Source organism: Pelobates fuscus, chromosome 7 (genome assembly GCF_036172605.1).
Source record: "Pelobates fuscus isolate aPelFus1 chromosome 7, aPelFus1.pri, whole genome shotgun sequence".
NCBI classification, from domain to species: Eukaryota; Metazoa; Chordata; class Amphibia; order Anura; family Pelobatidae; genus Pelobates; species Pelobates fuscus.
In genome coordinates, this window is record NC_086323.1 from 153,924,077 (window position 1) to 153,942,567 (window position 18,491).

An 18,491-nucleotide genomic window follows, 5' to 3' on the forward strand; every position below is an offset into this window, starting at 1 on the left:
ATCAACACCCTATATCAGGTGTGCATAATTATTAGGCAACCTCCTTTCCTTTGGCAAAATGGGTCAAAAGAAGGACTTGACAGGCTCAGAAAAGTTATGCAGCACTCTTAAAATTGCAAAGCTTCTGAAGCGTGATCATCGAACAATCAAGCGTTTCATTCAAAATAGTCAACAGGGTCGCAAGAAGCGTGTGGAGAATCCAAGGCGCAAAATAACTGCCCATGAACTGAGAAAAGTCAAGCGTGCAGCTGCCAAGATGCCACTTGCCACCAGTTTGGCCATATTTCAGAGCTGCAACATCACTGGAGTGCCCGAACGCACAAGGTGTGCAATACTCAGAGAATGGCCAAGGTAAGAAAGGCTGAAAGACGACCACCACTGAACAAGACACACAAGCTGAAACGTCAAGACTGGGCCAAGAAATATCTCAAGACTGATTTTTCTAAGGTTTTATGGACTGATGAAATGAGAGTGAGTCTTGATGGGCCAGATGGATGGATTGGTAAAGGGCAGAGAGCTCCAGTCCGACTCAGACGCCAGCAAGGTGGAGGTGGAGTACTGTTTTGGGCTGGTATCATCAAAGATGAGCTTATGGGTACTTTTCGGGTTGAGGATGGAGTCAAGCTCAACTCCCAGTTTCTGGAAGACGCCTTCTTCAAGCAGTGGTACAGCAAGAAGTCTGCATCCTTCAAGAAAAACATGATTTTCATGCAGGACAATGCTCCATCACACGCGCCCAAGTACTCCACAGCGTGGCTGGCAAGAAAGGGTATAAAAGAAGAAAATCTAATGACATGGTCTCCTTGTTCACCTGATCTGAACCCCATTGAGAACCTGTGGTCCATCATCAAATGTGAGATTTACAAGGAGGGAAAACAGTACACCTCTCTGAACAGTGTCTGGGAGGCTGTGGTTGCTGCTGCACGCAATGTTGATGGTGAACAGATCAAAACACTGACAGAATCCATGGATGGCAGGCTTTTGAGTGTCCTTGCAAAGAAAGGGGGCTATATTGGTCACCGATTTGTTTTTGTTATGTTTTTGAATGTCAGAAATGTATATTTGTGAATGTTGAGATGTTATATTGGTTTCACTGGTAAAAATAAATAATTGAAATGGGTATATATTTGTTTTTTGTTAAGTTGCTTAATAATTATGCACAGTAATAGTCACCTGCACACACAGATATCCCCCTAAAATAGCCATAACTAAAAACTACTTCCAAAAATATTCAGCTTTGATATTAATGAGTTTTTTGGGTTCATTGAGAACATGGTTGTTGTTCAATAATAAAATTAATCCTCAAAAATACAACTTGCCTAATAATTCTGCACTCCGTGTATTAAAGGACCACTATAGGCATCCAGACCACTTCAGGTTAATGAAGTGGTCTGGGTGCCAGGTCCAGCTAGGTTTAACCCTTTTTGCAGTAAACATAGCAGTTTCAGAGAAACTGCTATGTTTACCTATGGGTTAATCCAGCCTCTAGTGGCTTTCTCATTGACAGCCGCTAGAGGCGCTTCCGTGCTTCTCACTGTGATTTTCACAGTGAGAAGACCCCAGCATCCATAGGAAAGCATTGATAATGCTTTCCTATGAGACTGGCTGAATGCGCGCACGGCTCCTGCCGCGCATGCGCATTCAGCCGATGACGGAAGAAGAGGGAGGAGAGTCCCAGCGCCGGGGAAGCCCGGCGCTGGCAAAAAGGTAAGAGATTAACCTCTTCCTCCCCCTTCAGCGCCACGGGAGGGGGACCCTGAGGGTGGGGGCACCCTCAGGGCACTATAGTGCCAGGAAAACGAGTGTCTTGAAGTGTCCCTAAGCCGCTCACATTTGCCATGCTATTTGGACCTTGCCAGGAACAGGACAAGGCAAACTCTTCCACAATGTATATATTTATAGATACTATACTCACAAACACTGCCCCCCATACAAACACTGCACACACTGCCCCACAAACACTGCCCCCCATACACACACTCCCCCCCCCCACACACACACTGCCCCCATACACACACTTCACACACTGCCCCCCATACACATACACTGCCCCCCATACACACACTGTTCTACAAACACTCCATACTTGTAAATTATTTAAATAAATAATCCAGGCACAATAACCACAACAGTTGAGTATAGTAGTTATGGTGCCAGTAATGCCAGGATCCCATCCCAGAGTAAGTAGTCAAACCATTTAGGAACAGTTTGACAACTTCCCTGGGATTTGCTGGGATATAGGGCATAGGAGCAGTGGTATGTGTTAGGGGTGAAGTGTGTGTGAAAGGTGCAGTGTGTGTGTGCCCCACAAACACTGCCCCCCATACACACACTGCTCCCCATACACACACTACACACACTGCAGCTCTCTCACACACAAACTGCCCCCTAACACACACACACTGCAACCCTGATCAGGCTCTGGATCTGCCACTGACCTACACACACTGACACAAACACTAACAGACACATATACATTAACAGACATTTATACAAATTAATATTATGGGTCTCTGGGGTCCAGTGGGGCTGCAGTGAAGCAGGCGGCTGGTCTACTCAGACGTGGCGAGGGAGCTGTGTTCTCCCAGCTCTGTTCCCTTTACGGGCTGTCTACTGATACCGCGAGCTGGAATGTGACATCATATTCCGGCTCCCAGCATCAGCAAATGGCGTGTGAGGGAGCAGAGCTGGGAGAACACAGCTCTCTCGTCGTCTGATAGGTAGAAAGGCGCCCGCCGGGGGGGTCCATCAGGATGCCCCCCCATGGCAGGGGCAACACGGGGGGTGGGCATTTGGGGCGGCATTTTTTGCTGCCCCCTGGTTAGTGCCTGCAGGGGGAACGGCATTCCTGCTGTGAAAAAAGTGCAGGTTTTCCATTCCCAGGCGTTCCTACAAGACTCAACCCTGGAAGAAAGTGATAACAGGTCAGAAGTATGTGATAGGCTCTTCAATTTTCCATGTGGGCAATTTTCAGTGCAAGCAATTTTCCGTGTGGGTCTTTTTCTTACGCACATTTATAACAGTAGGGTTTTTTCTGTGGACAAATTTCCTGTGGGTTTTTTTCTGTTCACTCTGTATAATATGGGAAGAGTTGATTATAATTACATTGAGACTGGTAAGATAAAAAAGGACAATACAGCTATGAAGGCTAACAAACAAGTTGGGTGTTCAACTGTTAAGATACTCCTTTGGAGCTGCACACAGTATACACCAGCCTTCTAAAAGTGAGGAGTGTGGGTGTACCTGCTTGAAAAATAAACATAGCAGTGGCGTGGTGCTTGGTGGGAGCCACAGAGGTAGTTGCCCTGGGTGCAAAACATTTTTTTTTTTTTTTTTTAAAGGAAATCAAAGAAAGTCGTAATTAATTTAAAAAATAGTGTGCCCTACCCCTAACACAGAAAATCTCCAAATGTGCGAACATTTTACAGTTTTTCAACATAATGGGGCAAATAAATGTTGCCATGTAACATTTTACAGCATTTTTCTTGTATAGACTATACACATTACTTTAGATGTGAGGTGGGTTTTAAAAAACATGCAACGCAACTAACCGTGTCACACACACACATCATGGAGACGATACGGGTAGGGAAGGAGGAAGAAGGCGATCTAGGGGTCTGTTAAGGGACTCAGGAAGTGCTCAGTGTCCACGGGATAGTGGGCACAATACTTGTCTTGCCACGGGCGCTGACAACCCATGTTCCGCCACTGGAACATGGGCCCTATAGTGAGCTGCTCCTATATATTTGCTGAGGCGCAAACTCAAGCCATTCATTCAAACTTGAGAGTACATCCATGGGTCTCGCCTATGGTAAGGAAATTTATTTTTTTAACCTACAACAGTGTACATTGTCCTAATAAAAGGTCAGACTTCATTTCAATGCGATTTTAAAGTGAATTTAATACTTACTTTTTTTTTTTTATAAAGTCATTTATGGGTACTCGGGCATTACATCTGAAATTTACTTTAGTAAATTAACCCACTGGTGAATGTTTAAATGCATTTTCTGCAGTTACAAAATGCAAGATCTGTTAATTTATTATTTCAAGAGATTATTAGTATTACTGGTATTTACAGGGAGTGCAGAATTATTAGGCAAATGAGTATTTTGACCACATCATCCTCTTTATGCATGTTGTCTTACTCCAAGCTGTATAGGCTCGAAAGCCTACTACCAATTAAGCATATTAGGTGATGTGCATCTCTGTAATGAGAAGGGGTGTGGTCTAATGACATCAACACCCTATATCAGGTGTGCATAATTATTAGGCAACTTCCTTTCCTTTGGCAAAATGGGTCAAAAGAAGGACTTGACAGGCTCAGAAAAGTCAAAAATAGTGAGATATCTTGCAGAGGGATGCAGCACTCTTAAAATTGCAAAGCTTCTGAAGCGTGATCATCGAACAATCAAGCGTTTCATTCAAAATAGTCAACAGGGTCGCAAGAAGCGTGTGGAGAAACCAAGGCGCAAAATAACTGCCCATGAACTGAGAAAAGTCAAGCGTGCAGCTGCCAAGATGCCACTTGCCACCAGTTTGGCCATATTTCAGAGCTGCAACATCACTGGAGTGTCCAAAAGCACAAGGTGTGCAATACTCAGAGACATGGCCAAGGTAAGAAAGGCTGAAAGACGACCACCACTGAACAAGACACACAAGCTGAAACGTCAAGACTGGGCCAAGAAATATCTCAAGACTGATTTTTCTAAGGTTTTATGGACTGATGAAATGAGAGTGAGTCTTGATGGGCCAGATGGATGGATTGGTAAAGGGCAGAGAGCTCCAGTCCAACTCAGACGCCAGCAAGGTGGAGGTGGAGTACTGGTTTGGGCTGGTATCATCAAAGATGAGCTTGTGGGGCCTTTTCGGGTTGAGGATGGAGTCAAGCTCAACTCCCAGTCCTACTGCCAGTTTCTGGAAGACACCTTCTTCAAGCCGTGGTACAGGAAGAAGTCTGCATCCTTCAAGAAAAACATGATTTTCATGCAGGACAATGCTCCATCACACGCGTCCAAGTACTCCACAGCGTGGCTGGCAAGAAAGGGTATAAAAGAAGAAAATCTAATGACATGGCCTCCTTGTTCACCTGATCTGAACCCCATTGAGAACCTGTGGTCCATCATCAAATGTGAGATTTACAAGGAGGGAAAACAGTACACCTCTCTGAACAGTGTCTGGGAGGCTGTGGTTGCTGCTGCACGCAATGTTGATGGTGAACAGATCAAAACACTGACAGAATCCATGGATGGCAGGCTTTTGAGTGTCCTTGCAAAGAAAGGTGGCTATATTGGTCACTGATTTGTTTTTGTTATGTTTTTGAATGTCAGAAATGTATATTTGTGAATGTTGAGATGTTATATTGGTTTCACTGGTAAAAATAAATAATTGAAATGGGTATATATTTGTTTTTTGTTAAGTTGCCTAATAATTATGCACAGTAATAGTCACCTGCACACACAGATATCCCCCTAAAATAGCTATAACTAAAAACAAACTAAAAACTACTTCCAAAAATATTCAGCTTTGATATTAATGAGTTTTTTGGGTTCATTGAGAACATGGTTGTTCAATAATAAAATTAATCCTCAAAAATACAACTTGCCTAATAATTCTGCACTCCCTGTATATAGCTCCAGCATATTCCATAGCGCTTCACAATATTATCAAAGGGGGAGATTTAACAATAAATGAGACAATTACAAAAACTTACAAGAACAATGGGTTGAAGAGGGCCCTGCACAAACGAGCTTACAGTCTATAGGAGGTGGGACATAAAACAGGACAGGAGGTAGCAATTGAACAAGGTGGAGTGAAGCAGAGCTGGAGGATAGAATAGAGAGCAAGGGCCAGGTTTGTGAGGTAGAGGTTACTCTGCGAGGCCATAGGCTTTCCTAAAGAGATAATATTTGAGGCACTTTTTAAGTGATTGAAGACCAGGGGAGAGCTTGATGGTTGTAGGCAGGCTATTCCAAAGGAAAGGAGCCACCCGTGAGAAGTCCTGCAAGCGTGAGTTGGCCGTATGGGTGCGAGCAGCAGACAGGAGAAGCTCATGGGCAGAGCGGGGAGACCGAGAAGGGGCATACCTGTGGATCAGTGAAGAGATATAGGAGGGGCTAGAATTGGTCAGTGCTTTAAAGGTGTGGATTAGTACCTTGAACTGACTTTAATAAGATACAGGAAGCCAATGTAAGGACTGACAGAGGAGAGAGGTGTGAGAGGAGCGACAGGAGAGGAAAATCAGTCTGGCGGCAGCTTTTATTAAAGACTCTAGCAGGGCAATACGACTTGTGGGAAGACCTATTAGGGGAGGGTTACAATAATCCATGTGAGAGATTACTACAGCATGGACAAGCTCCTTAGCAGCATCTTGTGTAAGAAAGGGGCGGATGCGGGCTTTGTTTTAAAGGTGGAATCTACAGGATTCGGTAACAGACTGGATGAGACGCTCAAATGTGAGGCCGGAATCAAGTATAATACCAAGACCGCACGCTTGCAAGGATGGACTGATGTGGGTACCGCTAACTTAAAGGGAGAGTGAAGGAGGAGGATCAATATTGGGAAGTGGAAAAACATGGAGTTCAGTTTTAGAGAGATTGAATTTCAAAAAGTGGGAGGACAACCAGTCAGAGATGGAAGAAAGGCAAGCAGTGACACGTTGCAGGATGGCAGGGGAGAGGCATATCTGAGTGTCATCAGCGTACAGGTGGTATTGGGATCCAAATGAGATTATATGTTTGCCAAGAGGGGCAGTATAAAGAGAAAATAGAAGGGGACCAAGTACAGAGCCTTGGATTACTCCAACAGAGACAGTACGAAGGGAGGAGGTTTGATTAGAAAAGGAGACACTGAATGAGTGTTGGGAAAGATAGGAGGAAAACCAAGAGAGGACAGTGTCACAGAGACCGAGTGATTGAAGAGTTTGGAGAAGGAGAACATGGGCAATAGTGTTAAAGGCAGCAGAGAGGTCAAGAATAATTAGTATGGAGTAGTGCCCTTTGGATTTAGCTGTGATTAGGTTGTTAGTGACTTTAATAAGAGCAGTCTCAGTAGAGTGTAGGGGGCAGAACCCAGACTAAAGAGGGTCAAGGAGAGAGTTGGAATTGAGAAAACAAGTCAGACAGGTAAAGATCAGAAGCTTTGAGGAAAAATGGAGCAGGGATATGGGACGATAGTTAGAAGGGGATGACGGGTCAAGAGATTTTTTATTTTTATTTTTAAGATGGGTACTACAGTATCATGTTTAAGGGCAGCAGGGACAACACCAGAAGAGCAGAAGAGAGAGTGAGCAGTTGAAGATGTGTGTTAAAGAAGGCACAAGGCAAGAGGAGAGAGATTTGATAAGGTGAGACAGGGCAGGATCAAGCGGGCAAGTGGTGGGGCGAGAGGAAAGGAGAAGCACAGTCACTTCTTGTTCAGTAGCATGGGAGAAAGTCTGAAGGGCAAGAAAGGCATGATCCAGGTGTGGTTGAGAAACAGAGGGGCAAGGTGGTGGGAATTCTTTCCTTAGCTGTTCAATCTTGTCGATAAAGTAACATGCAAAGCTATCAGCTGTAAGGTTAGTTTGGGGGATGGTAACATCAGGGCAAAGAAGGGAGTCAAAGGTATTAAAAAGACGCCTGGGATTGGGGGAGCATGAGCAAATGAGGGAGGAAAAGTATGACTGTGGCCATGGTTGTGCTGTATGAACGCAACATGAATTTGTAGTGGAGGAAGTACGACTGGGTGCGTGACTTCCTCCAGCAGCGCTCAGCAGAACGGGAGCCCACTGCGATAGCCCAAGGGAGGAGGTCATTATAAGTAGTTTTGAGGCTACTGAGGACAAGGGCAGGTTAATGGGAATGTTAAAGTCCCCAAGATTTAGGGATGGAATATTAGAGGAGAGGAAGGGGGTGTAATGAAAATATACCCCAACACGCAGGATTCAGCTAAACAGAAGACAACACAGAGGGGAGATACATCTACCGGACCTTAGAGTGGCCGGACTCGACGTATATAGGAGAAGTACAGAGTCAGGAACAATCCGAGGTCAAGGGCACAAAGAGACAGCGTAAACTAGGACTAGCCGGGGTCTGGTACACAGTAAGGATAAAGAAATAACGTAGTCAGAAAACAAAGCCAAGGTCAAGTACGAAGGAACACAACTGAACACAAGCGCTAAAAGGAACCAATGGAAAAAGGAGAGTATAAATAACTAAACATCTATTTTGATTGGTCCCTGTCATCTCCACGCCCCTAAAAGGTAAGTGTATGGGGAGTGTGGCATGACAGGGACCAATGGGAGGCCTTTTCCAATTTGGGCTCCCACTGTCCCTTTAAGAGCATGCCCGAGACCCGCAGCGCGCTCTTAGAGTCAGGCGGGACACGTGACCGCTTCTCGCGGTCACTGCCCGCCTTCCTGTTCCTGCCTTCGGATGAGCCGCGCGCGGCTCGTGCAGAGGACCCCGGCCGGCCCCTGGAAAGGGTAAGTACCGCTACAGTGGGGAAGCCAAGCAGCAAAGTGGTCAAGGAAGAGGAGAGGGAAACTAGGGGGACGATAGATAACGTCAATGTTAGAGATGGGTTTGAAAAGGCGAATTGAATGAATTTCAAATTATGAGAAAGAGAGGGAAGGGGGGGTAGGTAGAGGTTTGAAGGAGCAGTGCGGTGAAAGCAGAAACCCTACATCACCACCTTTGCTTTCAGAGTATCTTGGGTTGTGGGAAAAGTTGAAGACCACCAAAGGATAGAGAGGCAGTGGTAGCGGTGTCAGAGGGAGAGAGCCATGTTTCAGTTAAGGCTGGTAGTAAGTCTAGGGAATGAGAGATGAAAAGATTATGCACAGCAGTGGATTTAGTAACACTGCAAACAGAGCATGCTTTCCAGAGGGCAGAATGGAAGGAGGATTTAAAGGAAAAGTGATATGCAATGGATATGAGATTATTGTGATTCCTGGAGTTAGCACATGGTGGGTTATTGGAGGTGGGACAGGGATTTGGAGATACATCACCTGCTGCTAAAAGCAGAAGGATATCAAGTAAGAGAAGGTGGGAGTAGGATTTAAAGGTTTTGTGAGAGAGTTTGTATTTAGAGGTTTTAAACTCTAAGGGTTGGTGGCTGGAAAGGTGTAAATAGCAGTGGCGTACATACCACGGTCGCAGGGGTCGCAGCTGCAGAGGACCCCCGGCCGCAGCCACAACCCCTGCAATCGTGGGCCGCCCCCTCCATGTTCCCCCTGTCATAGGGGGGCCCAAGAGGTGGCCCCGCTGGCCACCTATTGGACCCCCCAGGTGGGAGGCAGAATTCCTGTCAGACGCGGCGAGGGAGCTGTGTTCTCTCTGCTCCCTCACGCGCCGTTTGCTGATGCCGGGAGCGTCTGACAGGAACTCTGCAGCCCGCAGAGGACAGATCCATGCCAGCTCTCCAGGTGGGAGGCTGGGTGGACATTTAATATTAATAATTTGTGTGTGTCTGTAAGTATATCTGTGTCTGAGTGTATGTGTGTGTCTGAGTGTATGTGTGTATGTGTCTGCATGTGCATCTGAATGTGTGTGGGGGGCAGGGACATGTGGGGTAGGAGGAGATGTATGGGGGCCCCAAGGCAATTTTTGCACCGGGGCCTCGTGGTTTATCGTTACTCCTCTGGTAAGTAGAGTGTATAGGATGAAAAGAGAGGGAAGGGAAGTTAAGTGGGAGCAATTAAAATGGTGTCAGCAGGGACAGGTGAGCGGAGGGATAAAGACATTTTGCCATTTGCCCAGAGCAATTCCCTCGGAGGGTGCCATTCAGCCGCGGCTGAGCAGCACAACATAATTATGTGAAGGAGAAGAAGGGGCAACGCTGCGCCATGCGAATGTAGTCTGTCCAGTCTGCCTTTACACTCATCACACAGCATCAGACAGATTAATTGTGTCTGCTGGGTTTTTTTTTTTTTTTTAAATGGATAAGGTGGTTTGTGGGGGGAGCAAGGATTTGTAGGGGTGGACAGGGAATTTGTGGTGGGTGATGGGTTTTGTTGCGGGTGGCAGGGGTTTGAAGAGATAGGCAGGGGTTTGTAGGGGAGCCATTGGTTTTGTGGGGGAGGGCAGTGATTTGTAGAGGGTGGCAATGGTTTTCTGGGGGGTAACAGGAGTTTGTGGGGGGAGCAGGGATTTGTTGGGTTTTTTGTGGGTGGCAGGGATTTGTAGAGATGGTCAGGGATTTGTAGAGTGTGGCAGGGTTTTTTTGGTGGCAGACAGGGGTTTGTTGGTGGAGAGTTTGGAAGGTGGGCAGGGTTTTTTGAAGGAGGACAGGTGGTTTGGTAGAAAGGGCGGGGGGGCAGCAGATTGTGAAAGTGCCTAGAGAGGTATCAGTCTTCATTAGAACTAAAATAAATATGCTTATATATTTTCATCTTTAATGTATTTGGATATAAATATATATATTCTTGAAACCATAAAAAATTGCAGGTGTCTTTTTTACCTTTTCACAGGATTCAACCAGGGTGCCAAATACTCTAGGTACGCCCCTGAACAGAGGAGACAGTATTTAAAATTCAAAGATAAAGGGTTAACATAAACTTACATGACTATCAGCACAATAACTCTAAACTAACAAAAATAGGGGTAGGTCATAAATGGTGGACATAAACTGACAAGACTATTAGCACAATACTAACCAAATAAACAATTATCAAATGAAGGCTTGAGCATGGAAGGTACAAAGTTAACAATTAAGCAGTAATATTGTAGGGGAGAGAAGTAAACAGAGAGGCAAGAAGTTCATGGTGTATTGAAATTGAGAGGGCACCAACCTCATCAATGGTTAGAAGGGGACACTGAAGCCACCTGAATTGAATATTGAGGACCCATGGTCGTCTGACTTGGGGGACATAACTTACCTTTGGTTTGAGTAGATAAAAACCAGCCACACTGTGTTTAAAGAGTCATTATACTGCCGTATCTGCGGTGGGAGGGCTTCTTGGAGTATTCTGACTGGTAGGGTAGCAAGTCCCTGATTAGGGTGCAGGAGGGGGCACTGAAGGACCCAGTTTTCCCATGTAGGTAGAGCTCCGAGCCCACTGCCCGCATCCCTCCCCGACTGAGGGCGGAGCTCCACATGCGGAAACCCCAGGTCTAACTCTTCATTGATGAGAAAGAGAAGCCGGAGTAGCGAGAGGAAATAAGCCGGAGTGAGGAGGGAGCATCCCCGGTCACAGAGCTGTAGCCGGGGATAAGCCGGAGCGAGAAAGGAGTATCTTCCCGTCACAGAGCATACTGCCGGCTGCACACCGCCCTGGACATGTTCAACAGGAGCTCCTGGAGGAGGCATTCCGGCAGATCGGTAAGTGTGTTAGGGATGGGGGTCTACCGTCTTAATGGGGGGGCTCCTCATTTGTCCCAACATCAGGCTTTTAACTGCAAATAACTCTGTCATCTTAGCTACTGAGGATTCCAATAACTTAGGCATCCTATATACTGAGGATTCCAATAACTCTCAGGCATCCTATATACTGAGGATTCCAATAACTCTCAGGCATCCTATATACTGAGGATTCCAATAACTCTCAGGCATCCTATATACTGAGGATTCCAATAACTTAGGCATCCTATATACTGAGGATTCCAATAACTCTCAGGCATCCTATATACTGAGGATCCTAATAATGCTCAGGCATTCCAATAACTGTCAAGCATTCCAGTTACTGAGGATTCCAATAACTTAGGCATCCTATATACTGATGATCCTAATCACTCCCAGGCATCTTATCTACTGAGGATTCCAATAACTCTCAGGCATCCCAGCTGATGAGGATTCCAATAACTCTCAGGCATCCCAGCTGATGAGGATTCTAATAACTCTCAGGCATCCCAGCTGATGAGGATTCTAATAACTCTCAGGGATCCGAGTTGCGTTGGACTGCAATTCCCATTATTCTCAGACAATTTAAGAGTTGCAGTACCCAGCACATGGATTACCTTTACATTAACCCTTCTCAAGAGGGATTGGTATGCCATGTTCATACACTCACACTTCAGAGTCTGTAGAATCTTTATGTATAATTGTAGCTAGGTTACAAGGTGAAGGTGGAATACAACAGCAGCTGTTACAGCACCTCTTTGTGAATTGATCTGCCATGCTTGCTTGCTACTTCTTCAGAACCACCTCATATGAATACACACCGGTCAAGTTGAGGACATCTTTTATTAGGCTACCCCCTGCCCTTCTTATATCCAGCTACAAATAGTTTTGTGCTAAATACACTTCATGTGTTCAATACACTCCCTTCTTGTATTTATTAATTTTATTTAAGTATTGATGTAGTGAGGGAACCTGTGTGATGCACCTGTGTCCAGGTTAGAGAACACGATCAGCTAATGAGATTATATAGCACAACACACAATGCTTTGCTACTCAATAATTCAGCTGGCTGCATCACTAATTTTGAGCACACCTGAGTTCTTGTGCTTTTAATTTGGATATATGTTACATGTACAAAACAAAAAGTCACATGTAAAATATGTATACATTCTGCTATAAAACATCCCAGTTTATTTTAAGCTAGTTTGATACATTTCGTTTTTTTTTGTTTTTTTTTAAATTGTATATATTTTTTAAAAATCATTTTGTACATTGGGCAGAATTTACCCAAGCGAATATCAAAATACATTGTAATACAAAACTGTGTCTTATTCGAAGTACTACATGCATGGTGTAAATGTCAAACGAAAAACAATACATTAAATTATTCTTGCCTAACTACCAATAATTTCACACTATAGGGTTATATTATTATGTTTCGTGTGCCAGAGATGTTTGCTTATTCACCCCAGCTGTTAAATCTCACACTTGCATTGTCAAACAATGCAGGAAGTACAATATGGCAACATTTTAGGGAGTTATTCACTACACCATTGATTGTGGAGAACTAACAAAGGAATTGCAAATGTTAGACCAAATAGTGGAGTTGGGGGAAAAAAAATCTGAACTGGAGAATTTCTCCAATTTGATTATTTTGGCCTACAGTTTGCAATTCCCTTGTCAATGGTCTATATTATATTAATTTCTGTTTTTTTCAATGTCAGTTTGGCAGTCAGCCAATTAAACTGACACCGTGTGCCCGGTTATACTCAATGACATTTTTGCCATTGTGTCCAGAAACTGGATATAATTGCTGATGACGTTACTTGACACCCCCAATGTTATACTGCTCCAACAATCCTGCAATATTTAGTTGCAAATCCACAGCCTTCAAACAACAGTGAAACGCCCAACTACAGCAATGCTATAGGGACATTAAGATTTTGGCAAGAGTACAGAAGCAAGAAAATATAGAAATAAACTTTAAAGAAAAAACTTTTTAGATCTTGCTGTTTTTTTGGGGTTTTTTTTTTATACAAATCATCTCAGTTGACTGCACGTCATTGCTAAAATATTTCAGGGATATTCCTATTTAAAGCAGATATGAATATGTCATTATGCATTAACTGAAAGTTATTTATCCTATGGATACTGTTTAAAAGAAAATAAAAATTGTGTTTTTTATTTTTTTTTGCGTAACTGTTTCAGAATTCTCCAGAAAAGGGTTAGTCAAAGAAAAGTAGTTGTTGGACTACAGTTCCTGTAATGCTTTGCCAGCTTCAGGCTAGTAAAGCATCATGGGAAGTTGAGTTTAGCTGCTAATGGTCTCTTAGCAACCATTGCTTTAGAAAATATTCCTAGTAGTATTGATTCAATAGTAATAATCTATTCATCTGGATTAATTGCGATTTGTGTAATCCTTAGAGCGTTGCTATAGATTTTATATATCCGGTTAAAATCAAAGTTGTTTTAATGGGATGTGACACTAGAATGGGTTAAAAGTGATAGCTGATCTGGAGTTCTGCCATTGCTGTTATTTAGGCAATTAGCAACTCCCTCTATAGAAACCTAATTCTTTTATTGCGCTGACTACTGGACTCTTTGTCATTGTAATCCATACTTAACAGAGGGATCTAGGCTGAATTTGCAATAAATTGTTTTAACTTTCACATGTTTTGACTTTTGCTTTCTTTATGACTCAAAAAAAGGCGTTTATGTTTACCCCTTCGCCACCACCATATTTATGGATACATTTTATGTTTTTGTGTTTTGCAATCAATCCCAGTTATTTTAGTAATACCGAGAGGTGACGAAGTTCAAATTTTAGGCCAGATTCCTCGAGCTGAAAAACAAAAGGCTGAGTGGGGAGCCTTTTGTTTATTTTGGCTAATTTGGTCTCTGCCACTCCCAATTTATTGAATAACTCTGAGGGATATTCACTAAACTGAGAAATCAGTCAGATAGTCTAACATTTTAGGCCCCAAAAAATCTGAATTGTGAAGTTTTCTACAATTTGCTCCATGGTGTAGATATATTTAATAAAAGTGCAAGGGGAGCAACAGTAAGGGGATCATTAGATAAATTAGATGAGGGATCATTAGATAAATCTATTATCACCTTTTTAAGAGTGAATGCTGCTTTTAGCAGACTAAGTGACCATGTTGTTAATCTTGATATACCATAAAAATAATCCTGGTGGAAGAGAATTAGTGATAACTACATGGATTGTTGATTTTATTGAAATATTTTATTACACAGTGACACCGTTGGCACGCGGATATTATTAATAGTTCTAGCAATAATTAAATGTTCCATTTAGGCTCTATTGATGAATTAGGCTTGTTTGGCAGTCTGCCATTGGTTATTAACTTGTTTGTAGATAGAGGTATTTACAATGGGGTGGGTCCAGGGAACTCCTAGAATTATAAACACTATGGCAAGCCTTATTGGTACATTTAAAGCACCTGCAAAAAAAATATAGAGCCACGTACACATGTAGAAACATATTGACATTAATGGCCAATACCTAGCTGGTTTAGAAGCACTCTGTTATCCTTTTTTTTTTTTTTTTTTTATGTTTTTCAGTAAAGGAGATTTTATTCCTTTTCAAGAATTTCAAGAATTCAGAAATTTGAATAATTTTCATTTGATCCCATACAACTGCAATCGGTGCTGCATGCATCTGCAACAGATCTCCAGAAAAGAACCTTCTGTGTTTCACCGCGCAAGCTGGAAGCACTCAAAATATGAATGCTACATGCTGTCCCATATACCACTTGCCATTGTTTTAAATCTTGTTAACATCAGAGAAATAATTTTGCTTACGCAATGTACGTCTTATCATCAGGACTTTTGATTTTGCTCTCTCGCAAGTCTTGCATGGATATTTGAGATGGCAATTACATTCCCTTTACAGAGGAAGAGGTTCGGTAATTAAAACAGAGTACATGTGTATATTTGTAAATATGTGTATTTGGCACTCAAAGGATTTCAATACATTAAATGGTTACTCCAACCCTTTTGAGGGGGGATGGTTTTATTGTGTAATATGTTCTATTGAGCACTATGGAGAAGGTTCCACCACCTCAATTAGCAGTAAAACCTGCAGAAAATACTTTTACCTCACCTTGAATCCAAGGCCACACAAGCTCCTGATGCTGACTTTCACGCCCCCACTCCTTCGAAAAATCATTAAAAACCCACTTCTTCATAAAAGCGTATCAATTAAACTGCTATTAGATCCCGACTGATTCCTCTCTTGCAACTGCCATTGGTCTAATACGATCCGTACCTTTTGTGTCACTTTATCCCACTCCCTCTTGCATGTAAGCTCATTGAGCAGGGCCCTTAACCCCTCTGTACCTGTGTATCCAACTTGTCTGGCTACAACTACATGTTTGTTCGTCCACCCACTGTAAAGCGCTGCGGAATTTGTTGGTGCTATATAAATAATAACATAATCATAATAATAGTAATAAATGTAGAAGAGGCGTGATAGAAAAGCCTGTGATTGGACCATTACATGTGTGCGCTCTGGGCCGGCGAGGGAGGGGAGTTGGAAAGCAATCTATTCCTTGCAGGCAAAGAAGATTATCACATCTGTCTCCAGCGCCATGACGACAGATGAAATATATTCACAGAATTTACATCGACAGCAATTTTAGACTGCCTATGTCATGTGTGCTGGGGGTGCGACTAGCTCCCAGCACACAATCAAACATGATCTCAGTATATGCAGTGTTTCAAGCATAAACACTGCCCATACATACTGCTACCACCATGACCACTTCAAATCACTGAAGTGCTCATAGCAGTTGGAGTAACCCTTAAAAATAAGTAGCAATCAGATTTTCATACCACCGTACACAGTACATCACACTGGAGAGGAATTACAGCAAGTGCAGTAGATACTGTATATGCATCTTTTATTCTGCAATAACAGGTGTACTTAAAGCTCCTCAGGTTATATTACACTGTTGGATGATCACTCATCCCAGTAGTTATACAGTGCAAGCATATTTTATTCACATAGAGCTAACAGGTGTACTTAACAGTAGGGAGGAGCTGCATTAGTTTTACACAGCATGTTTATCTTAATAGTACTAACAGGTTTACTTGGAACTTAATTGGTGACTTTATAGTAGTGGGAGGTAGACTAAGAGCAGTCATTATACTGTGTATAAAGCAATCACATATAGCTAACAGTTGTATTGGGCACTTTACTTTGGGTACTTTTTTAATGGTTACATTATGGTAGAGAGCAGGTACAGCAAGTCCAATCGTTACACGATTTATCCATATTTATATTTTTATTAAACTAACAAGTTTACATAACATTTTACAAATTACTTTACAGTAGAAGCACTTTCTAGTAGTAAATTATACTTTGAGAGTAGTGATGTCCTGAACGGTTCGCTGGCGAATAGTTTCTGGCGAACATCGCGTGTTCGCGTTCGCTACGGACGGCGAACATATGCGATGTTCGGTCCGCCCCCTATTCGTCCTCATTGAGTAAACTTTGACCCTGTACCTCACAGTCAGCAGACACATTCCAGCCAATCAGCAGCAGACCCTCCCTCCCAGACCCTCCCACCTCCTAGACAGCATACAATTTAAATTAATTCTGAAGCTGCATTCATTTTTTTGTGGTCTTTCAGCCAAATTTATTAATAATAAGTAAAAATTACTTAGTATTAGTAAATTGTTCCCCTACTCGCAATACCGCAAGTAGGGGCATGTCTATTAAACAGTGAGCAGCCTGTGGCTGCTCATTGTTAAAAAAAAAAAAAGGGTCCCCCCTCTCTTAGCGGGTGGGGGCCCTAAAGTAAATAAAGGGGGGAGGATCTATTGTCCTCCCCCCGGCCCCCACCCCTGAGCGGCGGGTGGGGGCCCTAAATACCAATAGGGGGAGGGACATATTGTCCTCCCCTCCGGCCCCCACCCCTGAGTGGCGGGTGGGGGCCCTATATACCAATAGGGGGGGACCTATTGTCCTCCCCCCCGGCCCCCACCCCTGATCGGCGGGTGGGGGACCTAAAAAAAATGTCCCCCCAGGTGACTAGGGGTCCCCAAACCCCTAGTCACCCCCTCCCCCCCCCAAAAAAATGATCCCCCTACCTACCCCCCTCACCCTAAAAATAATGAGGGGGGGCATTTAACTAAGAACCTGTAAAAAAAAAAAATAACTTACCATTCAATGTTTTCTTTCTTCTAAAATCTTCTTTTTTCAGCCCCAAAAAAGGCCAAATAAATATCCATAATAACCGACGCAATAAAAAAAAAAAACGAGCGCAAAAAAAAAATCCATCTTCATCCGGCGAGGGCTCCGCGCAGACTGAGCTCTGCAGGGCGGGGGAAGGCTTATAAAGCCTTGCCCCGCCCTGCAATTAGGCTCAGAGCACTCTGGTTGGTTTGAAATCCACCAGAGTGCTCTGTGTCATTTTACACAGCGTGGGAAAGTTCTTTGGAATTTTCCCACGCTGTGTAATTTGACTCATAACACTCTGGTGGATTAATCCACCAATCAGAGAGTTATGAGTCAAATTACACAGAGTGGGAAAATTCCAAAGAACTTTCCCACGCTGTGTAAAATGACACAGTGCACTCTGGTGGATTTCAAACCAACCAATCAGAGTGCTGTGACAGGTAAATGTAGAGACTTACCTGTCAGTCTCTTAATTTACCTGTCAGAGCATTCTGATTGGATGGCTTAAACCAACCAATCAGAGTGCTCTGAGCCTAATGGCGGGGCAAGGCTTTATAAGCCTTGCCCCGCCCTGCAGAGCTCAGTCTGCGCCGAGCTCTCGCCGGGGGAAGATGGATAATTTTTTTTTGAGCTCGTTTTTTTTTTTTTTTTTATTGCGTCGGTTATTATGGATATTTATTTGGCCTTTTTTGGGGCTGAAAAAAGAAGATTTTAGAAGAAAGAAAACATCGAATGGTAAGTTGTTTTTTTTTTGTTTTGTTTTTTTACAGGTTCTTAGTTAAATGTCCCCCCCTCATTATTTTTAGGGTGAGGGGGGTAGGTTGGGGGACCAATTTTTTTGGGGGGGTGGGGGTGACTAGGGATTTGGGGACCCCTAGTCACCTGGGGGACACACATTTTTTTTTAGGGCCCCCACCCACCGCTCAGGGGTTGGGGCCGGGGGGAGGACAATAGGTCCCCCCCTATTGGT

General features: G+C 43.5%; 1 protein-coding gene across 1 annotated transcript in view; it reads left to right on the plus strand.

The window, feature by feature from the left end:
- Nucleotides 1-11,138: 11,138 nt before the first annotated feature.
- Nucleotides 11,139-18,491, plus strand: part of PRICKLE2 (prickle planar cell polarity protein 2) — a 300,098-nt gene continuing 292,745 nt past the window's right edge. The window contains exon 1 of the mRNA XM_063426828.1: nt 11,139-11,298. Within this exon, the coding sequence (XP_063282898.1) occupies nt 11,257-11,298 (42 nt within the window). The 5' untranslated portion in view covers nt 11,139-11,256. The remainder of the gene's footprint in view (nt 11,299-18,491) is intronic.